This window comes from Cottoperca gobio, chromosome 21 (assembly GCF_900634415.1).
Source record: "Cottoperca gobio chromosome 21, fCotGob3.1, whole genome shotgun sequence".
NCBI classification, from domain to species: Eukaryota; Metazoa; Chordata; class Actinopteri; order Perciformes; family Bovichtidae; genus Cottoperca; species Cottoperca gobio.
The window spans coordinates 20,425,782-20,451,732 of record NC_041375.1 but is presented as its reverse complement, the minus strand read 5'-3'; the positions used below and the strand labels follow the sequence as shown (position 1 = coordinate 20,451,732).

Sequence of the window (25,951 nt, the reverse complement as noted above, 5' to 3'; positions counted from 1 at the left end):
AGTTTTTCTAAATAAAAATTGTTTAAATAAATAAAAAACTGTTGTTGACATCTCGATTTTTAAGGTCACATAATGCAAAACATACCAATTTGCCTGACAATGGTATATTCAATGAAAACTGTGTAGTTAAATTCACTGTGGGGGGGGGGCTCACCCAAGAGAGATGAAATGAAGTATCACTTCCAGTTGAAATCTTGAATCATGAGCTGTGAGGAGAGATGCTGAAGCTGCGGTGGGAGTGTCTTTCAGTCGACGACTGCAATTTTGCGCATGCGCAAAGCGGTTAGCAACATCTGTCGCATCTTTTGTTGTTACAGATTGAATCTGTACTGAAACAACGAGCTCAGCCAAACGTTACGGAAATACGCAGCGGTCACGGTAAGCATTATTAGCTATCAAGATTTTAAATGGTGTCACACTCCGAGTTGTAATAGCTAATAATAAAACGACGCCAGCCCCATCATACAATACGGAACTATCTGTATAAAGGTAATGCTGAATTGGGTTAGCTAGCAACAGCAGCTAACGCGCTAGCCTGTTTCGGTGCAACTGCCCAACTGCTGTTAATCTACCTGAAATAACTCTCATTTTCTATTTGAATACTTGGTAGCACCTTGGTATCAGAATTAGACAACGGTCTGGATGGTTAAGATTGATCTCATGTTATATACACGATTTTCTCTTCCCTGTGATATCATCGTTTTTGTGTTGTTACATATGCCCGTTAAATCCATTCTCATAGTTAATACGAGCTGGCTAACAGTGTCAAATGTTATGCCTAGACCTGAAACAAATAGTTGATTGATCAATTAGTCGACCAAAAGAAAGAAATTGGCAATTGTTTTGATAATTGATTGTTTGTTTGAGTCATTTCCTAGTAAAACGTCCACATTGTGCATAGTTCCAGCTTCCAGTTGTGAGGATTTCATCTCTTAAATAGATAAGAAGATAGTTCATCAAACATATTTGAATATCTTGAATATATTTCGACAGCAATTTAAAGACACCATCTAAAGGGTTTATGAAATTGTGATTTTTCATTATTTCCAAACATATTATAGACCAAGTAATTAAAATAATACAGTGTAGTAGTTTTGTAGTAGAAGTTTTGGTTTCTGTAATAAGATGTGTTTTGTGTGTCAGTAGGTTTTCCTCAACATGACGTCACGTGTTGGTCTCAGAGCTGGAGGTACTAATGGAAGTAACTTCAAACCCAGAGAGAGGGTGGCCCCACAATACCAAATGAGGCAAGTAACTTTTTATCTATTTCTGATATTAAACATTAAATATGAATGTTGTCTAGCAGCAATATCAACAAGGATTGCTAACACACCTTGTTTATCTGTTGTCTTTTTTTTACAGTGCTGCCCTGAAGTCAGAGGTGCGGAAGTTAAACCTGGTGCACCTTCTCCTCTGGCTGCTGGTGGCTGCACAAGTGACTGTTAGCCACTTCGACCTGGTGTCACATGACACAGTGTCCATGCCGTACCAGTGGGAGTACCCCTACCTGCTTAGCCTCCTCCCTCTATTTTTCAGTGCCCTATCACTTCCAAAGAACAATATCAGTTACCTGGTCTTATCCATGATCAGTGCAGGGCTGTTCTCTGTGGCACCGCTCATTTATGGTGGAATGGAGATGTTTCCTGTAGCGCAGCAGCTCTACCGACATGGAAAGGCCTACCGATTCATTTTTGGCTTCTCTGCTGTGACTGTTATGTATCTCATCATGGTGGTTGCTGTTCAAGTGCACGCCTGGCAGTTGTATTACATGAAAAAGCTGTTAGACTCATGGTTTGACACCACTCAGGAAAAGAAGAAGAAGTAATGGAGTGAGAAAGCTGTGACTGGGCAAAAACTGTGTTTTTATCTTAATTTATTCATAAGTTAAGCATCTTATTTATGTCTATTTATTCAGTCATCATTATCATGAAACATCATACCTTAAAACCCAGTGTTCTCTGACGATGTACAATTTATGCAGGAACATGGATTGCTTTGATGCCAGGAGTGGCATCAAAGCAACATTCATACACATGGCGTTCAGTCTTCTTGTTCCCTCTTCATCACTGAGTTTAAACTGCAGCTTTACTCCAAAAGTTTAGGATCATGTTCATACATACTTAAGTACAGCGGTGAATGCAATATCTGTTCTAACATATACAATTGCTTAGAAATTGTAGCTGAATGTGTTAAAGGTGGAGTCAGCAACTCTGGAGAAAGATTGTTGATATTTGAACTCAACATCTGAACAAACAAAAATAAACGTAAACATGTGCCAGATTTACCAATGCCTTCCCCCTGTCCTGTGCACCAGCAGGCGTGAGTAGTGATGGCTCAATCCACCATGCCACTTTCTTTGTTTCCCATTTACAGAGCAAGGGATGTGTATGAACGCCAGATTTTCTTCAATCGCTGACTGCGCCTTTAAAGGAACTAGGTTTATCTTTGCTGCAGATGTGCGGATGCTGTCTCCTTCATTAAGTCTACCTCTCACAAAATCTTTTTTTTCCAGAATGCATTTTAGCCATTAAAAAAAATAAAAGATGGTGATCAAAATAGCTGATTGTACTGTGTATTCTTTCCGCATAAGAAAGCCAGCCCTTCACTCAAGTGGACACAAATAACATATGCATTGTAAAGCAAATACAAATAAAATCAATGCTCTTTAACTTGTTACATTTGATGTTAGATCATCTTTTCAATTAGGTGAGTCAGTCATAGTATCTGGTCACAACACACTTTGATCTAGATGGTCTGAGGCTGCGCAGAATGAATGCCACGTACTGGTTGACGTTGACAGTCTAAGGAGGACACTTCCTGATGCTGGTACCCGGGTCTAGCTAGGCTAGCTAACATATTTGATTTTCACGGTTTAGGGAAACCTGTGAAACAGCGCGGACAAGTCGTCTGATTCAGGTAAAATACTTTCTTTTGTAAATGGTCCAAGTATGTTATGATGTAGTTCAAAAGACACAACAGTTCCCATCTTCTCGCTGTTGGAGTTGTATTTTGCTAGCTAGTTAGCTTGCTAAGCGGGTAGCTTGCTAGCTAACAACTACTAATGTTACGGTCGCTACGCAGGGAGCTAATGCTAAGATAGCTCGCCTAAACAGGTGTCGGCTGATTCGTAGGAAGTTACTTACAAAAAGAACTGACATTATTATTTTCGAATTTCAAGGACGACAAAGTTGATACATTACTGTGTTAAGTATATGCTGGTATATTCCTAACGTTAGCCCTGAATGCCAATTAAAGGTAGCTGTTCCAAGTTGCACAGGAAACCGCTTTTTGCCGACCGATTGCTATAAGTGCAATTAAGTCGAGCTATTATACCGCAAGTTATGGAAGAATAAAATGGGAGATTAATGATATGATTGCTTTTGCCTCCGAATTCATAGTTTATAATGACACCATTGACAGTGCAGTGATGGGACGGCCTAGCTAACGTTAGCCGTCACTAGAGATCTGTTTATGGGCCACTGACAGATGACTCTGCGAATGAGCGTTTTTTACAATCAGTGTTAGCTACACTTCAGCGACATTGTTCACGTTCAATTCCAAAGTAACGTTACCAAACGTTTCACCAAACATGTGGTATTGCCAATCTAGGTAGACGTAAGTTTGTTGTTTCCCCCATTTAAAACAAATGTATGCTAATCGCTAGCTACCACACAATCCCTAGCATCCAGCTAATTATTCATCTGGCTAGGACAGTCAAAGCCGTAGCATTTCTGGAATTAAATTCAACATCAGCAGGTAACGTCATAGTTAATCCAACTGCTGACAACACACGATCAATGAGATTAATTAATTAATGTTAATGTATCACAAACTGTTAAAGCTAATTTAAACTGAATGCCAAATGTAAGTAACCCTAATCTAGGATTGCATACCAAACCAAATATGTACGTTTCAGCTATCTAGCATACAAATGATCACATTATATTTTTCTAAAAGATCCATTCGACATAGTTGAAAGCTGTGATTATCTTATCGGACAGGTTGATATTTTGGGTCAAAGTCTGTAATAACGTACAGCTGTTTCTGCCACCTCACGAGGGATGTTTGACCCTTAGACTGCAGTTCAAGTAAAACTGTGATATTGTTACTGCATAGGCAAAGTCTTGATTGGATAAGATTAAGTAGTATAAACGGACTTTAGAAAACGCATCACTGGCCTGCAGTTAGATAGCCCCATTGTTGAGGGACACTATTAAATCATATCTTTAGTAAAGATAAGCTATCCCTTGATTTTGAATTATCAGAGTGTCTTTAAGGAAGACAATAAGGATTAGTTACAACAAAGAGGAGCTGCTCATTTGAATAACTTAAATAATGACTCTCACAGCGACCCCCTCCCCTGACCTGTTAACTTAATTACACGGACCCAGTGGTATCTAAGGCCTTAATTTCTATGATCATTTTGACATTATTGTATTTTATTCCCAAAGATGGATGTGTATATTATTGAGTGAATAATTTATATCTGGCAATACTGAGCAGAGTAATTGTCATTGTTATTTTAATCATAATCTTGCAGTCCTAGTGGGGTGCAGCATGTTTACTTCCAAACACTTTTGTCAGTATAAACAGTTTCTGTTGGTGATTGTTTTGTTTATGATACAACATATGATCAAAGCCAGTCCAACTCAGCTGTTGGTAATATGTCATACTCAGATAGGCCCTTTTTAGCATTAAGACAGTAGAAGGAAAGCTAGGACAACAGGCTTGTTGTTTCGTTGGTTGTGTTTAAGTCTCCTCTGACCCTGTTAAGTGGTGGGAGCAGAAGTGGTCGGACGGCACCATGAACGGCCAGCTGGACCTGAGCGGGAAGCTGATCATCAAAGCCCAGTTGGGCGATGACATCAGACGCATCCCGATCCATAACGAAGACATCACTTATGACGAGCTAGTGCTGATGATGCAACGTGTCTTCAGGGGAAAGCTGCAGAGTAATGACGAGGTTACCATTAAATACAAGGATGAAGGTGAGTAAGGACATCCAGGGCTCTTTGCCCTAATTGGTCTCAAGGATCAAAGTGTAAATGTTGCCAATAGGTTTTCTTCAGGCCTTATTCTTTATTAAACTAGTGGCAAGTTTATGATACTGATACTAATTACTTAACCAGTTAATTTGGTCACATGACTAATTCCCATAATTTCCCATACAGTGAATCATCTGGTCTTTCTTTTTCCTTTCTCTAGATGATGACCTCATCACCATCTTTGACAGCTCTGATCTCTCCTTCGCCATCCAGTGCAGTAGAATACTCAAACTGACTTTGTTTGGTAAGATATTAAAGCGTTCCCTTTCTCTTACCCATTCATATACATACACCGCCATGTTGTGTGTGAACTTTGCCTCGAGGAATCCAAACTTCAAGCCTGTAGATGTCCTAAATCATGTAAAAGTGTCATCATGATAAACCGTAGACCAAGATGTTTCACATCAGATGTTACTGCAACCAATCACTGGAGGGCAGTCCCGCTTATGTTTCACACAACAAACCCCAGCTCTGTCCGAATGAGAGTCGTCTACACTCCCTTCTGACTAATTTGGGTTGGAATTTCAATGCGTTTCTTAGTGCGGTTCAAACAAACAGCATGACAGGCAGTAGATGGATGTATTCATAAAAGCCTTTTCTGCCAGTTATACTGGTTCCTAATAGAAATCTGAAATATGTACCAGGCCAGCTAAATCCACAGTCATTCAGTAAACCAAACAAGATTTAATTACATTTCCTCAACCTCACCCTAAAATGTCAGGTTGAGGCCTGTTTTTGTTTGTAGTGCATACATGTTGCATAAGGTTTTACAGAAATGATATACAGGTCTTGCAGATTAATTAATGCTTGACCAAAAGTATGATTATGATCATTGCGTAAAAAGGAATACTTGAAAAAATGGCTTATATGGGAAATGTACATGCAGCTTTATGGGTAAATTGTGTTTTCTGCTTGTCTGATTACTTAATCTTGATAGAAACTGTATCTTTTCCAGACATTAACAAAAATAAATTCAAGCTATTAGTGAATTTAATCTGTTCTGTGGGGGAAAAAAGTGTTCAATGGATTTCCTGTAAATGTTGTTAATTTAAAGGTAGGACTATGTCCCAGTTTTTGGCTGCTTGATAGTCTAAATTGAGTTCCTTCCTGCCAGAAAATAAAGTTGGGGTAGAGATTTATCAGTATTGGAATATATCTACAGAATATTGCTATCATCTGGGGGAAAAAAAACATGCCTCAATCATAGCACACCATGAACGTGCATTTTACAAATTTAATAATCTTGAGTTATTTTTAAACTCAAACTGGCACAAAGTAAGATGTACGCTCACTCTGCTCATGAATCTGTAAAGGCAACACGATCCTGTGCTCTGCTCCGTCAGTCTGTCCTCCTGTTACCGCTACTATTAGCCAGGGATCTGTATGATTTCTTTCTTTCTTTAAAAACAAAAAAAACATGCATGATGGCCTCACGTGGAATAGATTTTGTTGTACATGTGTCGAGATTCAAAACGAGTGAGAGTAGCTGGAACCTTGTGGCAGCCCGTGTCGCAGCACTGGGCCTCATGACCCCGTGCATCTCTGTTCAGCATTATCCACTCAAACAGAGAAACTTGTGTGAGAAAGGAATGTTTGGCGATCTCCCTTGTCTCATTCATTCTTTGCAATGGAAATTACACTTCTCAGTTAATTTGTAGTGGGAAAGACTGAAAGAAGGTAGAATGACCCACGTGGTGCAGGTCACATGGGGTCAAAGATTGTGAAGACCTTTTGTCCTGTGTTTCCTGCTGAACGGCATTGTAATAATGGACCTATTGTCTTGATAGTTTTAATTTGATTTCATTAAGTAAGCGCAGAAAGACAGCGCCCTTTTGCTCAGCCTTCCCCAGCTCCTTTGTGTGCTCCTAGCTCTCAGTCCCTCGGTCAGTCTGGCTGCTATTGTAAATGGCTTAGTGGATTCAACCATGTGATAGATGATCTCTGTAATCCCAGGTATTCAGAGCGTGTTGCCAACATAATTGGGACGGGTCATCATTCATATTGTACACATAGGTGTTGTAGAATTAACAGCTTTTCTAGACCAATGAACTGGAGAATTATGAGTTTTCACTGTGTTTATTTTAAAATGAGCAAATGTTGGTGGATAATACTGTCTGTGCTGATTACCCGACTATACATTTTGACTATCCAGTTAACTGTTAATCATAATTTACCAGTGAAATATTTTCAGTCTAATAGATTGAACAACACAGTGTGTCCTTGCGTGGGTGTGTACAGTTCAATAACTTCAATGCCTCTGTGTGGCAGCTTGTATACTGTCAGCTTTTAGTCCTCGACAGACGCACTTCTGTATAGTCTGACCCAGATATTACTGGGCGCTTGTGGCTATAACTCAGATCCAGACCATATTATATGTCAACCAGCAGTTCCACTCCAAATGGGAAATGATCGTAACTACTTAGATCCAGATTCACTAATGTACAGAAGTGCCCATTAATAAAGGTATGAGTTAAAGGATTGTTGTCTTCTGTAAAAGCGATCATCAGTCTATCCATCACCCTCCTCGAGGTTTTACACAAAGATGGAGTCGGCTGTGCAGACATCTCTTTGTTTAATTTGCTCACTTGTACCCTCTCTCTCTTCATCTCTCGTTATCTGCAGTGAATGGTCAACCACGACCTTTGGAGTCTAGTCAAGTGAAGTACCTTCGCAGGGAGCTCATTGAGCTCAGGAATAAAGTCAACAACCTCCTGGATAGCTTGGAGCCCCCAACAGAGACCGGTCTGTCTGCTACAGCACACGACAGTGGTAAGCATGTTAGAACTAGACCGACAAATCAATCAATATTCCCTTATATTTTAGTATCAGTGTGACAAGAAATTACAATACAGAAATGCCAAGCTATGTCTGAGATAACTTCAAAACAGTGTCACCATTTCATAGTTTGTCCACCAGAGAGCGCTGACAAGTTGATCTTTCAGTTGGAAAATGTCCTACTTAGTATGTATCCTGGGTCACACACAAAAGAACAAATCTAAGGGATCCGTATTAAGATTTTCTGTTTATGTTATGCCGATATATCTTTGGTTGGATTTTTTTTTCAACTGTCAAATATCGATATCAGTATCGGCCTTTAAAAAGTGTCTTTCGGGTTATAATAATATATATATACTTTGCAATATCTTGAGTCATTTGCAGTCTTTCCGACAGTGTGTGTGCACAACTGCTCGTTGAATTGTTGTAACATGAGAACTCATAACTTCTGCCCATTAATGGAAATCACAGACGCATACTTGTGCATGAAACTGACAAGTTGAAAATCAATTTACAACTCCTATGTGTGCATATGTATTTAAGACAAGAACTTGTTGGATCCATAAGAAACATTCTGCCCTAATAGGCAATGGTATATGTCCACACATCCAGATGGTTTTATTTGTCTTAGTTTGTTTGTTTTTACATATCACAAACCTTGTCTGTTGGGTCTCTTAATCTCACTGATGGGGGTCACACGGCTTCCTAAACAAATAGCACTTGTTCGTATTCCACATGCTCGCTTTTGAAATCGTAAGATCCCACATGGATACTGGTACAAAAGTGAGACAGTTTATAAGGGTCAGTCATTGTTGGAATAATTTAACAACTTGTTTTCATATGAAGATGTGTCTGGATAATCTGTAGTATACTCTACATTTGTAGTTTTAATTCTAAACTGCATATGTACTGGTTCAGACCAGTTTGAATTTAGTCACACACTCACACAAATACGCATCTCAAGCAAAAATACGCCCCTCTCGTGTCATCATAACTTTGACCAAAGCATTTATGTCGGTCGGTCATATCACAGTATGATAGTAGGCCTTATTGCCACATTTTGTGTTTGCCTCTGCCGGGTCTTAAACATTTCTGTGGCTGTTGTTTCTAGAATCAATGGGCGGACATGAAGGCAAAATGGTGGCAGCAGACCCCACTGTGAAACAGGCCACTCCAGTCAGTGCAGCCAGCATGTCAGCCTTCGACCCGTTAAAAAACCAGGACGAGGTCAGCAAGAATGTCATCTCCGCATTTGGCCTGAGCGAGGACCATGCCCCAGGTAATGCACCCTATCCACATGCAAAAAAAATAGAAGACACTTTGTTTTTCTGAGTATTTGTTTTGCTGTCATGGAAATAATTCATATCTCCTCTGTGCTGTCTGAGCAGCTCCGCCAGCGGTTGCACTAGAGGAGCGCTCAGGAACCCCTGACAGCATTGCCTCCTCCTCGTCTGCAGCCCCTCAGCCAGTGGTGGCCCCCCAACCACAGGCTCCCTATGCTGGAGTACAGCAGGGACCCCAAGCTGGCATGGATGGTGAGGACACATGCACAAACTACTGCACCCCCCCAATAAATCCCATATCCACACACGCCCTATTTAATACAAGCATTTGGTAAACACACAAACCGACACATACTGTGAGGCAGGTTTGTGTACAAAGAATGCATTATGGGATAATGTCCTAATGAGCACAGGGAGGAGGAGACCCTGCCATATGGGTGGTTAAGCAGTTACACTTCATTTTATAGTGGTGCTGTTGTATGGGATGTTTTACTAACATTACCACCAATGTTTCCTCATAAAAATGTCGACCCCTGCTGAGCATGTTTTTATGTGTTGCCCTAAACTACAGATCCAAGCTCTTTTGATTAAAGTAGTTCTTCTGGAAACTTTTAGGCCAAGAACTATATCCCTTGGTGGGTTTTAGATGGTGGGATTCAATGTACAGGCTAGATAATTGTTCTTTTAAACATTCTGCATTAGTAGTATTGGTTCTTGCTGCAGTAGGTGTAAATCTCCACCACCCAGACACATATTTATTATTTCTAGCCATAATTACTCAGGGTAATAATACTTTAATGTACAAATGCATGTAGAGGATCCAAATGTAATCAAATTGAACTATGCAGAGAAGTAAATCCATTGGTTGGAGGGGCAACACAAAACATAGAAGCAATAGAAAAAGAGATGATGCCCAAGAAGAAGAAGAAAAAGCTCTGCATTGTCTCAGGGCTGACACACGCAGTACTGCAGTAAAAGCTCTGAAAATAAATCAAAATGTACGACTAAAATATATTAAATCATAGACTCTCCAAGCTGCAGTTTTTATTATGATGTTCAGTCCTGTCTGGACTGTGGTCATGCACATACAGTACATACACAGGCCTGTTGCAACGCAACGCCCTTTCCTTTTCTTTAGAACTGTGACTAAATGATTTACTCCAAGATCCTGTGCAGACAGTCAGTGAAGTCCTACTGTGTGAGATGTAATTTCATGCCTCGCTTGAGTGTGTCCACTCTGAAAACAATTACACATTCAAGTGTAATTTTGTATTTCTATGACAGATTAAGATCAAATAATACACCAGACCATACTACATTACCATTGTTTAGTTAGCTGTGTTGATTCAATTCACCTTCTTCGTGTTTCTCAGTGGATTATAGAGAGTATCACTTTCCCCCTGCCGGCTATTAGATTAGGAGAAATCTTCACAGGGTGGAAGAATGTTGTTAAAGGAACACATTGAGGAGGATAATAGATATGATGCACATAGAGCACCTTTTGTTTACATTTACTAAAGTTTGCAGTTCACAGATGTGTGCATGTACTTTAAACAAGTACTTGTTCCTTGTTTTGGGGAATCGGATCCATTCTGCTGTAGAGTCTCACCACTGCGGAATCTTAATCCACTCTATAAACAAGAGTATCCATTGATTGTTAGGGTTTATCTTGCTCAGCAGAAACTTTATCACAGCTATCCCCTGTGTGCGATCTTTAACATGGACATGCTGGACCCAAACCTAAAACCCAGATGAAGATTAATGAACAAAGGTTCAGGCAGTAAATTGGCAAAAACAAACATGACTTATTTTACTTAATTTTCTCAACACCACTCTTGGAAATGGTATTCTGTGCCAATCACGCATGTCCATTTCCTTCCGTCCTTTATCCAAGTATCTAATTTAACATGAAGGAATTCTCTCGCTAGTTTCTCTTGTTGTTGTGAAGAAAGGCCCAGGCAGGTGCTGCCACAGAGGTGACGCATGTTGTATTGTTTACCACATTTCTGTAAGGGATCGGATAGATTTCAGTTTGTGGTTTGGCCTCGCTGAATGAGGACACCTCTGGAGCAAAGGAGAACTAACTTATTCTCAGAGCGATCACGCTGCTGACTCCTGAGAGCACCTGCAACATAAAAGATCAACACACATGTGCTATTACTACTTCCATTTAACTGGTGGTTTGTGGTTTGGCCTGGTTGGTGTTGTAGGGGCCCATCCATTGGGCTAATAAGAGTTTAGTTGATCCAGATGAAGATTTATTAAATCCCTGGGTTTGCCATCCCAACAGCAAGCTGATCATTGCTCGTTCCTTCATCTCCTTAACACGAGGACTCGAACAAACAGACTTTATTTTCTAATGAGTAACTTGTTCTTGCTGATTTGATGTTTGCACTTTAATAGTGTGTGATGCAGCGATGCTATCGTTGAGGCATGTTTTTGTGGAATTATTATTGTTGAGCAATAATCTGAAATTGCTCATACTATATCTCTCTTGCCCTGTGATGGTTTTGTGCAAGTTCTCATCACATGTCTGCCAGATTAGTGGTTCATAACCACGGGCATTTGTACCCCAGAGTGTCCATCCTGTCAGGCTTCACATAATGCGTTTGTGCTTTTTGAAAAAATAGCAAGAAAACGACTGAAGACTTTTCTCGGTGGAAAATATGTTGTTGCTGTTCTCCCGACAGTAAGAGTTTGATTGACGGATGGTTCATCCAATCACCTGCCAAGTATTTTTCAAAGTTCCTGACTTTTCCAAGCAGTTTCCAACCGCGGCTTCTCGGGTGGTGCTGTGTAAATAAACCATCTGGCGTGTCAGTTCCGAGTTTCATGAAAATCAGGCCAGTAGTTTTTCCGTAATCCTGCTGACAAACAACAAACCAAACCGAAAGCAATAACCTTCTTGGCGGGGGTAATAAACTACCAGAGAGAATAACCCAAGACAGGTGGTGGGATGAAGGGATACTTGATCTGATCTGATAGGAAAGTTTGTAAAACACCAGTCTATGTCAAGTACTGGATGTAGATAGCTAAATGTAAGGTATTAAATAGGCTGACCGTCCATTAGTGTAGGACTGAGATTCAACTAAAGGCCCTGTGTGAGCAAGCATTACCACTGGTTAAAGTTCAGCAAGCCTTTGTCCCAGCTCCAGGGGAACTTTTCTGTACCAACTAAAAACGATGATTTCCCCACAGAGATCAGTAAATTATTGTTATTGTACACGTTGGCAGCTCTTGCTAAATACCATCTTGTAAACTTGTAGCAGGTTGTTAGATGCCTCTCCAAGCCCAACGTAGCGACGAATAGTTTGTCCTCTTCTTACAGTTTCCCTTCTTCATTTCTCTTCTTACTTCCAAGGCTGCAGATGGTTGGCACATAAAGACATTAAGCTAGATCATGCCAGCTTCTCCCACTCAACCCTTTTTTCTCACATTATTTCGGTCTCTGGCTGCAGACTATCTGTCAGTATGACAGCCTCAAGGTAAATTAGAACAGCCAGTTGATGCACGAGAATGTATAAAAGGTAATACATGATGTTGGATGCCAAATAAGCCTGTGTGGCCATTTGAAACTAGCCTCAAGCAAATGCAAGCTTAGGTTACTTATTACCATAATAATGACGCTAACAAGATTCATAAGCAGATGGTAAAGATTTTAACCTATTGTCTGTCACATGCTGAATATGTGTGCAAGACATAAAGAAACGATAAATACGTGTTTGTAACAACGACTCCTACATTTGCATGAGGCTCTTTATCAGATCGGCAGAAGTGTGTTTAGTCTGAAGTGTTTATTTAAAAATAGGACCTTGTTTTCTTGACTTTTTCTTGAGGCATGCTTAGAGGTCAACAGAACTACAGCCAAATGCTCCTTCGTTCCAATAAACATAATTTTCCCATCTTGGGATGTTTCTCCTGAAAAGCTGGCTGTCTTCAGTGAGCCCCTCGTCAGGGCTCCAGGCTGCAGCCAAAATGATCGCATATGCGCATTTGTCTCCGAGTTAAAAACTTCACGTAGTCGCATTCATGCCAGTCCATGATTATCATTATCATTGGTTCCCTTCGCAGAGGTTCCCCGTCAAATCCATCCTCGCTTTCAAAGTCAACTTGACAAGTGAGCAAGCTTTTCTGTCTTTGCGCTTGCGGATACTGTAATGTGCGTTCGCAGAGCAGAATGTTCCCTCGCGAGGATGGTTTTCCGCTCGGGGCTACTGTTCTGTTCGCTCGTATCACGTACACGGGCCTGGATTTTATGTGCACTGGTTTTGAGACTACATGCCATAAGCATGTGTGTAGCGGCGCACAGCGCGCTTACCTAGCGGCGCACAGCGCGCGTACCTAGCGGCGCGTACCTAGCGGCACGTACCTTGCGCCGCACAGCGCGCGTACCTTGCGCCGCACAGCGCGCGTACCTTGCGCCGCACAGCGCGTGATGTGTATGTACGCAGTGGCGTAGAACTTAACAAAACAATTAAATTAGCCGTGGTCCATATGGTATATTATATTTAGATTAGATTCTGTACCAAAAAAGGGTGCTAGAGGAGAAGTTAGTCTGGAGCCCTGCCCCCAGTCATTTCTTTGTCCCGTGAGCGCTCAGCAGGCTAATGGATGACCTCTTTGCCACACTGAAGTGAAATGAACTCCCCAGGCCGAAGAGGTCTAACATCCTTCCATCATTCTTACATAACACGCATGATGGATTACAGGTCGGGGAGAACAGGAGGAGAAGCCAATTTAACACACATGCCTTCTCACACAATAAAGACCATGGTGTTAAATGTTAAAGGTGCTGTCAGTGAGATAGCAGATGGCTGCCACATCACTTCAATGCTTATAAAAAGACACTAAAGAGGTACACTGCTTCCAGCAAAATGTCTCCCAGAACAACGCAAAGCAATATGACTTGTTTTCTGACTGCTGGTTCATGGAGCCTCAGCTGCACAGTCAGTCTCCTTTTTAGGACAATAATTTGTACTGTATGTGCTACTTTGAATTATTGGATTCAAGAAAAATAGGAATTATTTACGTTCTCTTTTCAGCTTTGCTTTGTTCAGACTCTCAATAATTGTGAAGTGTCATGTCAGCCCTCCCGAAGAGTGGAAAATCAGCACCACTTTTACCAGGGCTTGAAAAACCAGTGAACCCTGGTGCGGCCGTTTTTCATTATGCCTTCTCTCTTTGTGCTTTTCGTGTGTCGTCACCCCAATTTATATGCCAGGCAGGAGATTTGGGAGAAAAATATAGGCCTCGTTAAGGGGGAACACTAGTTTGCCAAGTCTTTGCTTGTCTGTTGAACATTCAGGCATTCAATGGAAAACTTGATGAGCAAATTTAAAATAACAAGGAAAAATAGTTTCCATGTTTTTGAAACATATAAGAGATCACAGTTAAGCAAGATATTACCAACTACCCATCATGCTATTTAAATGTTGCTATTAAGTGTAACATGATGCTCCAGACTGGCTCGGATATTCAGAGGCCTTCATCTTTGAGTTGACTGGAGCTGTAGACATAATGGTGGCCATCTTCCACATGTGCATGTATGCTGACATCGATGTGTCTAGTGCTTCAAAGGACAACTCCTTTCCTGAGCTCTGAATGTCTGTGCCTATAGTATTTCAATAGTGGATACATATGGTAGCCTCAGTTTTTCAATAATTGCATCCTTTACTTTGTGTGTTTATGTCTAATCGGAAACTTGCATGCTAGCTTAGAGCCAGTTTTTACTGTAATGTACCGTAGAGGTATATCTGTGGGTACTGGGCTTAACAACAAATACTATCAAAGTGGTTGCAGCTGTTTTTACTGAAGCAGTTGTTTGTTTTTCTGTCTAGATGAACAGGTGTTTCCGTGAAGTTGCAGTAACCCCATCTACACTTACTTACTTCATACATCTTGGAAAGCTATTTGATTTCTTTTTAAAGCGTAAATGCAACCAAAAGGCTTTCAAGATAAATTTGCCATCCAATTATGTTCTAGCCAGATGTTTAAAAAGGTGTAAATGCATTTGTCTCTCCAAGACATATACGTAATCTTTACTCCTCCCAAGTGTAACTACGTCAGTAAGTGGTCTATGAAAGAGCCGCTACACGATCTGTTCCCTGTGATAATGCCACTAAAAGTAGCAGTTGAAAAGCTGCTCCAAATGTTAACACATACAATCATTCAGAAGACTCCGCAGTGGATGGTAGTTGGCCAACTATTCATTATTGCCAATTTTTTTTTATGTTGTATCTTAACTTCTTATGCTGAAGTTCCTCTGGCTGTTTTTGTTCCTCCTCGTGCATTACTGCCACCCTGGAGTGACCTTGATTTGCATTTAGCCTGGAAAAACCATGATCTGGCCGAAAGTATGTGGCTAAGTGTATACGGAGGTGTATTAAATCGCATCTGGATTTGAACCTGATACAAGATACAGTGTTTCCCCTTGGTTGACAGCATTGGGACGGCAGATGGGCCAGCTGCTTTTTGAAATCCACATGAACAACACTCACACATCCACAGCATATAACTCTCGTTATTTCATATTGGTATTGTATATATTATCTGTGTCCTGATCATGCTTGTCCCGTGTCTTCAGGTCAGTTGTATCAGCAGTACCAGGCTCCAGGTGGATACCCGCCTCAGCAACCAGCTGCCCCACCTCAGCAGCCGCAGCAGTACGGTATGCAGTACTCTGGTAAGAGTAAAAATGTAGCCGTTGTGAAGTAAGATGGCTCTCTTTCCTGTCTAGAGTGAATTAAAGATACTCACTCCCTTCCTCCTTCCCTCTCTCTGCAGGATACAGTACTCAGCCTGGAGCCCCGCAGCCGCAGCCGCAGCCGCAGCCGCAGCCGCAGCCGCAGCAGCAGCAGCAGCAGTTTCAGAACTACGCGCCTCCCGCCTCCCAGGCTCCAGCCCCCGGTCCGACTGCAGCTCCGGGCTTCCAGGGTGGCCAGCAGCAGCCCCATCCAACACAGGCAGCCCAGCAGTATCCACCAGGAGCCTTCCCTCCCCAAAACTATACCTCCCAGGCCTCCCAGCCTGCCAACTACAGCCTGCCGCCCAGCTCCCAGCCCGGCTCAGGGTACCAACCCCGCCCAGGATACACCCCGCCTCCAGGCAACACTGTCACCCCTCCACCAGGATCTGCTAACCCGTACGCCCGCAACCGCCCCCCTTACGGCCAGGGCTACACTCAGCCAGGCCCCGGGTACCGGTAAAAGAGGATAGCGGATGTTACTGATCCTCACACACACCCCCAAACCCCTCCCCTATGTGTTGCTCCAACAGTTTGGAGTGGGTGCAGGAAACATGGTTTACTGCTCTGCATCCCCCCCCCCCCCCCCCCCTTTACAAATATCAAGTCCAAACATGAAACAAGCAACCCCCCCCCCCCCCCCGGTCTGATGGTTAGTGTTCGTATGCTGTCTCTCCAACACACCACTCTGCTCTGGCCCTGGTGTCTGTTCTTTGTTATTTTCCCCTCTTCTCCTGTGACCACCACTGTCCGCTCTGCCCTCGTGTACCTGTTTAAAAAGTAACTAGTCTGTATGCACACACCTGGGAGACCAAATCGGGCTGTTGCACAAAACGTTTATTGTTCTTTTCATGGTAATGCTTCATTTTGCGAGTGAAATCAGCATCTTCATTCTGCATCGGTGTCATACATGTCGGTGACAAACGTTGTCAACCGGTTGTGTCGAGTATACTATGTATAGATGCATTTATAAGACACTATCTAAATGAAAAGTTATCCTTTTGTCGTTTTGTTTTCTGTCTGTTTGTCGTTTTGTTTTTCTTGATTTGATCAATTTCACCACCATGTCGATATTAATGATGTGTTAATGAAACTGCCCCATGTTGGGAACACTAGCTAAGTGATGGCTAATGGGAGGTGTAGATCCCAGTGTCATGAAGAAGGCTTCTTTTGTTTAGCTAATTATATCATCCGCAGTAAGGCTTGCTATTCCTCTTTTTCTCTTTATCTTATCACTGGTTTTTACTAATAAATCAAATTCCACCCTCAAGTGAGATTAGTTGTTTATGTATAAAATGTAACTACTTTTTTTTTTCTTTCTTGAACCTAATAAATGATTGAGACCCAGTTGGAGAACTTTTTTTTTCATCTTTTTGTTTTGATATTGTGTTGCTCTTGGCCCGAACGTTGTCTTGTCGTCTCGCTCTTAACACTCTCGCTCACTTTGGTTTCTGAAGTTCATGTCTCTGTTAAGTTTGGCTTCTCTCTTCCTCTTCTCCCCCACACAGATTTGGAAAACTGTAGTAATGCTGGTATTCCTATTTAGCTTTTCCTGCCTGTGGGTTGTGGTTGGCTGGGACATGTGGCATGGGAGTATGTGGTTGATATTTCATGTCAAACTGTCTCAGCGAGTGGGAGGAATTGAGTACACAGGGTTTATTAAAGATAATTTAAGAGAAGTGTGTTTAGCGTTGCTCTTCACCTAGTCGGTGCAAAACCAAAATCCCTTTTTAGATGTTAAAAGCAATATTTGTACAGTTATGAATTTGTTTTCTGGTTAGCTAACCTCTGGAGTTGAATTCCATCCATCATCTTTGTGTTTGATCCAATTCAGATCAGAGTTGATGCCAGTGACGATGCATCATCCCTTAAAGGAAAAGTTGGACGTTTTGGAAAATACGCTTCGTCTATTAGCGGAGCACTGAGAGATAGAAATAATAAACTTTATTTATAGAGCACTTTTCATACAAGAGTTGTGCTTTACACAATTTTAAATACATTTAATTTAAACGGGCAAACTGTAATTAGATGATTTTTTTTAATAATTAGAGAATTTTTACAAAAGATATTGAGTGATAAGCCAATTAAATATAGATTTTCAACTGTTTTAATTGTTTTAATTGCAGATCGATAATCTCATCTGACTAAATGCAAGAATTCCCAAAATGTCTACTTTTACCTTTTACCATAAAGTCATTGAAGTGAAACGGAAATGAATATCAGTAAATATAAAAACAAGATTTATTGCTGAAAACAAACATACATACATACATGGTGCATCAAATCAAACTGCCGTCATGACAGATGTGGAAACAAACTGACAATTTATAGCTTCATGTACACATTAACATAAATTATGTCATTTAATTATGTAACTTCCACAATAAAGCTCAGTTTAGTTATTTATAATGTTTTTATATATGTTATTATTTTATAAAATATAGGACAAGACTGCATTAGCATTAAAAATACATAAATCTTTCCAAGTGACCCCGTAGAAACATCGGGCTCAAGCTTCGGCTTTCTTACAATAAATCAACAATTTTGCTAAGAGCTGTCTTTACCTGAAATGTATCAAACTATATCACCCCTGGTATACATACTGTATTTCACACCATATACATATATGAACGAAAGGTTAAATACTGTGCAAACTGCAACTGCTAATAATCCCTTAGGGCCAGCAGAAGGTCAATTCTGCATGTCTGTGTGTACTTGTATTTTACATAATCCAAATGTACAATGAAAGCATGATTGCTACCTTTCTGTATACAAATGACACAATGTGTGTGCTCAGTGACATGCAAGTATTGGGAACTATTATTATTTTTTTCTCATCTCAAAAGCCCGAGCACACACAGAATATTCAATAACGATCCCCTTTGATAAATAATATCATACAAGTTATAACACTTTGGGAGCCAGCTTCCCAACATTTTCTCTGTAATTACTGTATATTCAACGCTTCGGTTCACTCGAACCCTCGCATTCCTTTGTTGAATGCATTTTTAGATAAATAGAGAAATTAAGACCAATGTTACAAATGCACTCAATAGAGTTTTGTGACACCCAATAGTCCTGTACAGGTTCATACCTTGGAGAATAGACTGAGTTCAAACAGACAAACCCATCTACAGTGTCAAAGAAAGGCCACCTCCCTTCAGGCCTAGTCAGACGTCTTCTTCTTCCTCCCCACCAAGGAAGTCATCCTTCCTGGACGGCCCTGTAGGGTCTTACCACTTCCCAGGTATGGGTGTGCCACACTCGTACCAGCCTACGTAAGTAACATGTGACTTCCCTCCAATCTCTCCGAAGTGGACAGGTTCCTGTCTCATCGCTCTGTAAAACCCTGGTACAAGGACACAGAGGAGGGTATGAGAATATTGCATCATTTGAGACTTAAAAACATGATTAATGGTTATAACTAACTAAAAATACCTGGCCTGCTTTGTAGCTGGTCAGCAAACATCTGGGTGCCGGTGCGTCCATCCAGAAAGGAGTCCACAAATTGACAATGGTCCTCACCATACCCCGTCTGATCTCCGATGTTGTAGAACTTCCCTACAGAGACGAAGGAGGAAAAAGGTTTTATGGCTTTTGAAAGAAAACCCGACCACATCATCATTTTGGAATCTGGTTTTCACATTGACATGAAATTGAACTGGTCAGAAATTAGTCACGCTGTGTTAAAAAGACATCGTCGAGGATATTTTTCCTCAGGAAATTTAAAGGGACAGTTCAGCCCAGATGATTTTTTTAACAATCATGATTATAGACCGTTTCAACGGAATTGCATTGCTAAGCAACAGCTTGAGTCCATGACTATTTCCTGTCAGCTGATGTCATTCACTTTATACTGCAACAGGAAATAAACTGGCGCACATTTATACGTGAAATAGCTTTTTCATAAAAAATGTACGACATGTTAATGGCTTTATGGCATTTCTTTGGCATTAAAGTACTATCCTTCTGACATTTCTATGGCATACCTTACTATGCTGTTTGTTTTCTATTACTTTTTTTTATAGATATGCTATAATATGTCATTTTTGTGCCTTTTTTTTAACTTATTTTTACAATACTCTATTCTACGACTTTTTATTTACATTTTTAATGACAAGCTATACTAGGACTTTTTTTTTTCCTTACGACATACTATACTATGACTTTATTAATCACATTTAGATGGCGTATTGTACTATTTAAAATTTCATAATAGAGTATTTCATAAAATGGATAGTAATAATGTATAGTATAATACCTCAAATGTAAAAAAAAAAGATCATAGTATAGTCTGTCATGAAAAATGTCATAGAAAAGTCCATGTTTTCAATTGATTTGTAATTTGCTGAGGGCCTCTGGAGACAGTAAGCAGCTGCTCAGTTCACTCATGTCTCAGTCTGTAATTACCTTTGAGAGAGTCACTCAGGTAGATCTTGTATCTCAGGGAGTTGCAGAGCTGGATGCCCACAAACTTTCGGTACCAAGTTCTCTTCACATACTGCTTTCCATTGCATTCGGAGTAGTCGTCGGATTTAAATGGGAACTGAGTCCAGATGGCATCTTTGCCTGTGAAGAAATCATTAGAAGGCTATTCTAATCTTTATTATCTGTATAAACAGGATTAAAAAACTAGTGAACGTTTTTAAAATGAAAGCTTAATTTGGATCGAACACTCGAGAAAAAACCCCCCCACAATATTCACCTGAAACATGTTCGCTCACTCGTGGATCCGCTACACACGTAGGAGAAAATTGCAATGAATATCATCATCAAAACAAGTTAGAATTAACACACAGTCATAAGACAACTTGAATCATTGTGCTAGACAAACCAAGACTTGTATCAGAGCCCATTTGGCAGAGTATTCAAAAATATTCAGTCCCAACAGGCTGGGCTTTGATTGCACAAGGGCAGGAGGCCAATTAAGCAAAGCTTTCCCCTCTCAGCGTTGTCATTGTGAGTTTAAAAACACAACATTTGATCAACTCAGGGCTGAAATTCAGCTTCTTTACGATTGGTGCAAAATGAGTTTTGTTAATAGCGCTCCGGTCCAGGTGGATGATACGCCTCTGTTAGAAATGAGCCTCGAAGGACATGTTTTTATTGCCAGCTGACAAGACCCTTGAGTCTTAATCAGTCAGACTCCAGTGCCATGTTGAAATCATTACACTAACAACTGCTTAACAGCCCACCTTCTGAGATTTAAAGCAATGCTTACAACTGCCTGATAATTAGCAATGTATACAGTGGGATTAACATGCAACTAATTAGTGTCTTCTGTCAGAGCAAACACATTCGAGTTCATCAGGAAATTCCTCTACTATGACTTCAGTGGATTATATGGTTTGTAAAACTTGCCTGATTCTGTGCTAAAAGACACAGGATCACTGGAGGGTCCTGTTCCCAGCTCATTCTTTGGTGTTACTGTGAATTCATAACTGAAATAAAATAGAAAAAAAAAGGAATAAAAAGGCATAATCCAAACTTTGAGGTGTTTTCAATCTAAATTCCTCCCAACCTCCAGAACTGGGACGCATAATATTTTCATGCCTTTGAAAGCTAAGAATGGGTCACACAAATACACACACACGCTCACACACAGAGCTGATGGTTATTCCACGTGCTGCATTCAGATGTCCTGGCAATAGTCGGGCCAGCAGACCCAGCCCATGGGAGGGTTCTGGTGAGTTTTTGAGACTCCAGATGCTGAGATCTAATTAAAAAGTCAGTGAACCTCTTCACCCAGATTTGGTGTCACTTTGGCCATTTTGTTATTGCAGAACTGAACATATTTCGCTGCAAAAAGTACAAGTGAATCTGAACATACCTTTAAAAGTAGCACACTAATATCCATTCAGTGCCATTTAATGTGACTCCCTTGATGAGATGTACAGTAAACCTTACTAATGCAGTCAGCCAGCCAGCAGTTCAAGCATACAGTGTTTGTTAAAGGTGCGCCGTGGAGTTTTCTTATAAACAAACAAAAGTAATGTGTACATTCAGCGTTACCACCAAAACAAACATGATCAATGCATTTCCTTCCTCATAAAACACTTGTAAAGCCAATTTTTTCTTAAAAGTCAGAAACCTGCATTGTTTACATCAATGTTTACTAGCCAGATGTTTTCTTCTTCACTGTCTTTGTTGGCACATAAGTATTTTGTTTTACATGTTACCATCAGCTGTTGCTCAGTGGAAATAGAGAACCTGCCCTATAGCTCCGCTAGAGGTTAAAAACTCCACAGGGAAACTTTAAGCAAAAGGTTTGTGTGGACAACCGTGTGGTATTGTAAACCTGGTTTACGTAGTAAGAGTACCTGACCAACTGAAAGATTAAAGGAAAGAAATGTTTTTACAATACATGATCTGTCTCAAGTCACAAACCTGCTCTCTGGGTTGAGATTCTCCACGGCTGTGTGTGTCTGGTTGGTCGTCAGTACAGACACCTTCTCTCCATTTGGTCCTTTAGTGGTGGATACAACTTCATACTCTGACAAAGAAGCAGGAATAAGTTTCACCTTGTCAACAGTTGTAAATTATACAACCTCATTACTTAGTTACAAGTAGACAGTCTAACATGTGATGTTGAACATGGAGAGGTATTTTGATGAGAGAGGTGTGAGAACTTGTGGCAGGATATGAGGTTTGGGGTTAAGGTGCGACATCGAAAGGCTTCCGAAGCATCAATTATAACTAACCATATAGACAACCTAGTTACACTGCAACCCTTAGGTGCAGTTAGTTATGTACAACCCTTTATCAAGTGTTTCCATTTACATCTGTTCTACTTTGTTATCATGACAGGAGGCACAGCATGAATGAGTGAAGATAGACTTATTTTGCATTCAGTGCTCATTTTCTGAAACAAAATTGGACTTCCAGACAAGTATAACGAGCTCCCGGGTGCAATTTAAACCAGCTCCATCCAAAAATGTTTCGTTTGTTTTTACCGTACCTCTCGTTTCATTGTCAGATTTTTGCCAGTCAAGAATGATGAAAGACGGGCAGCCCTCCACAGTCACCACCGTGAGGTTGGAGGGAGGGATGCGTGGAGGACTAGTCACGTTCTGATCAGCGCTTTCCTCATCTGGGAAGAAACTGAGGGAGGAGGTGATGGAGCACGGCTCATCCGGCTTCTTATCTGTCTTGTAGATCACATGGGGAGCTGTAGACGGGTACAATACAAACGACAGTTATTCATATATGCACGCTACCTCTTTTGGTTATTCATTGCAGTAGTACCGAGTGAGAGAGATTTCTATGATGACTGCAGCGGAGATGTAAAAACGGCCATGAAGAAGTCTTACCTACAAAGCGCTTCTTGCCCATGATGTCTACATCTGACGCAGGCAAGGGCCTGAATATGGAAGAGTTTTCATTTATGTCAAAACGGCTGGCTGAAAAGGAAACAGGAGAGAGGAGTTGGGAAAAGTTTGATGTGCCAGCAGTCCCTGGCAGCTCTCTTTGTCCTCATTCTTGCAGCTCTGGCCCAGGTCAACTGGCAAGCCTAGCACCTGCTCTTTGTCTGCCTCTAGATATTCAAAATGTTGTCATTTCACCTTCCTACTATACACACCTGCAAGCTGCATCACCAATACATCATGATTATTATCACATGCATGCATTTATTCAAAGTCAAAAAGATTTTTCATTGAAGTTCTCAATTTTGCCTGCAGCTATGAAAGCTTTTATGACAATGAGACGTAACTTTCCTCCTGAAGTACATTATAAGTTGTGCTACTCGTACTGTTTACTGTCGGGGCAGAGGTGGTTGTCTGCTGTTGTCTGCGCTCTAGCTTGGGCTTGACTGTGACCAGAGGAAATGGCTTCAAGATGGACTCCTTGTCTCCTTGTTTCAGATCCATGGGTTTATCTGAGGATAGAGAGCAGCAGAAGAAGGAGAAGCGATCAGTTCTTCACCCTCATCATCTGACTCATAGTCATACACAGTTGTGATCCATCTGCTCTGGCCATCCTCACTGAGCAACTCAGTGGCCTTTTCCTGGCTGCTGAAGGATCAGAGATTGCTTGTTGAGTAATCTCTCTTGTGCTCTTTAAAGGGGAAAAAGGTTTGCCAGAATACATCTGCTGAGACCAAAGATGCCCAGATGCTCAGAACCATGCACACACACACACAGGCTTTGTGCACATAAGTGCACTTATGTGAGGACAGAGAGATATAAACAAGTGACAGAGATGAGCTGAATGCTGTTTTGTTCATTAGTAAACAGTGCATTTTATTGCAAGCCATTGTGAAAGTTGTAAGCAGTTGTTTTTTATTTGCAGGCTAAGACAGCGGTTCTCAAACTATAACAGAGGCCGCAGAGGCATTGCAGCCAAGACTTACTTGACCTTGTGGAAAAATGTGCAGTGGAACTAACGTTGGATAAATTGGATTCATGTGGGACTAATAAACAAACAAACAGTGCTTTCACGCTAGTAAAGCTATAAAGATAAAATGTAGCAAGCTTCATTCAGACAACAAAACAGCATGTACAAGTTTAGATGGACTGATAGACAGGAAGTAAAGAAAAATATGCGATGCTCATTAAGCAATCATGTCAAAAGAAGTCAATTCAATACAAAAAAGCTTGTTTTGATTCAGGCTCACTGTCAATGTAACAAGCCTTATGTCCTATGTGTCTGGCAGTTTGGGTAAAGTTAAAAGGAATAGTTGGGCATTTGGGGAAACGTTAATTTGCTTTCTTGCCGAGAGTTAGATGAAATCGAAACTCCTCTCGTGTACAATAAGTCAGTCAATACAGCCAGCAGCCTTTTAGCTGGGCTGAGAATGAAGACTGGAAACAGGGGGAAACGGCTAACCTGGCTCTGTCCAAAGGTAACCAAATCCGGCTACCGGCACCATAAAGCTAACACTTTATATATATATTTTAATCCATACAAAACATGAGTGTAAAAATGGGGCTGTTGTGAAGAACCTTTTATACTGGTACCTGGCTGTAGCTTCATATTTACCATACAGACATGAGAGTGCTGTCAATCTTCTCATATAATTCTCAGAAAGCTTTTTAACTATCTATACTTTGGCTACTATGTCTCGGCTTGCTGTGTAGGATTACAGTATACAGGACAAGGTGCAGCAGTGTTGAGTGGTCAGTGCAGCCATCACTGTTGCCCTCACCATTGTCACTAGGTTTCCCCACCAGGTTGGTCCTCTTGTTGCCAGGAATAAGGGGACGCAGGACTGCAGGGACTTGTGGGAAACAAGAGTCAATTTCAGATTAAGAATCACATTGAAAGAGAACAAGTGGTCGGCACTGAAGAAGAGAAGCAAAACTGAAAACAAGTTTGGTTATTTTAAAAGTGCAATAATGATGAAATAATGTCAAGTTTATAGTTTCAAAAAGAGGGAGACATTTCGTCGGTCAAAAGAACAAACACTGACATAATGTACAAGCAACAATAAAGCACATAAAAGCAAAGCAGATCAAATCATGTCAGTGTTTAATAACCTTAAAACTATAAAGCCGGTGCTTTAGTCACCCAAAAAACCCGCAGAATTTAATTTAGAAATGTAAAAATCCTTAGTGAATCCTAAACAGGAAAGTGAGGTAGCAGGTTCAGTAACTTGCTTGTATGATTTTAACTCCCTTCAGTGGAAGATTATTTTGGATCTGATGCGGTTTGACCATCATATTTTCCACCAAATTCCTGCACCATGGAGAAAACAATAAAATAAAGATTAAGCCAAACTATGAGATGAAGACCAGATCAGTTCAACTCTAAACTGCTTTAATGAACACGAGGAATGAATTGGCTTTACTGAACCGGATAAGTAATCACAAGGAAGAGCGAGTAAAGAAAACACCATCATTCTCAGATATCTTAGCATTAGGGTTCTGAAATGATTTAATGTTGTTTAACAAGCATAATCTCCCTAAACATTTGTTGCGATATCTTAGAAGTGAAGGTTAAGCACTGGGAAGTTTGACACATGCAATTTCCTTTACACGTTTCATATCCAAGTTGCTTAGAGATCATTTGAACTGCGATTTATTTCCAGAGCATCCACTCTCTTCGCAGTCTGTCATCCTCTTATCTCAGAGATTCATTTATGTTCACTCTGTCGACAAGATTCCGTA

General features: G+C 40.8%; 3 protein-coding genes across 5 annotated transcripts in view; 2 read left to right on the top strand and 1 right to left on the bottom strand.

Annotated features, from left to right (window-relative positions):
- The first annotated feature begins 270 nt into the window (after window positions 1-270).
- Window positions 271-2,551, top strand: jagn1a (jagunal homolog 1a). Its single transcript, XM_029459186.1, has 3 exons — window positions 271-378; window positions 1,147-1,247; window positions 1,363-2,551. Exons 2-3 carry the CDS (start codon window positions 1,159-1,161, stop codon window positions 1,823-1,825), a joined length of 552 nt encoding a protein of 183 aa, XP_029315046.1. The 5' UTR covers window positions 271-378; window positions 1,147-1,158; the 3' UTR covers window positions 1,826-2,551.
- Window positions 2,552-2,751: 200 nt separating this feature from the next.
- Window positions 2,752-17,192, top strand: tfg (trafficking from ER to golgi regulator). Its single transcript, XM_029459525.1, has 8 exons — window positions 2,752-2,916; window positions 4,775-4,988; window positions 5,206-5,289; window positions 7,668-7,814; window positions 8,932-9,099; window positions 9,209-9,355; window positions 15,687-15,785; window positions 15,887-17,192. Exons 2-8 carry the CDS (start codon window positions 4,805-4,807, stop codon window positions 16,306-16,308), a joined length of 1,251 nt encoding a protein of 416 aa, XP_029315385.1. The 5' UTR covers window positions 2,752-2,916; window positions 4,775-4,804; the 3' UTR covers window positions 16,309-17,192.
- An 872-nt stretch (window positions 17,193-18,064) lies between these two features.
- The window catches only part of abi3bpa (ABI family, member 3 (NESH) binding protein a), a 28,380-nt gene continuing 20,493 nt past the window's right edge, over window positions 18,065-25,951 (bottom strand). For all 3 annotated transcript variants that reach the window (XM_029459025.1, XM_029459026.1, XM_029459027.1), the window contains 10 exons: window positions 24,991-25,062; window positions 23,596-23,721; window positions 23,156-23,245; window positions 22,804-23,013; window positions 22,233-22,338; window positions 21,207-21,286; window positions 20,551-20,580; window positions 20,256-20,414; window positions 19,284-19,406; window positions 18,065-19,194 (listed from right to left, as the gene is read on the bottom strand). In XM_029459025.1, coding sequence (XP_029314885.1) covers window positions 19,079-19,194; window positions 19,284-19,406; window positions 20,256-20,414; window positions 20,551-20,580; window positions 21,207-21,286; window positions 22,233-22,338; window positions 22,804-23,013; window positions 23,156-23,245; window positions 23,596-23,721; window positions 24,991-25,062 — 1,112 coding nt within the window. In that variant the 3' untranslated portion in view covers window positions 18,065-19,078. The remainder of the gene's footprint in view (window positions 19,195-19,283; window positions 19,407-20,255; window positions 20,415-20,550; window positions 20,581-21,206; window positions 21,287-22,232; window positions 22,339-22,803; window positions 23,014-23,155; window positions 23,246-23,595; window positions 23,722-24,990; window positions 25,063-25,951) is intronic.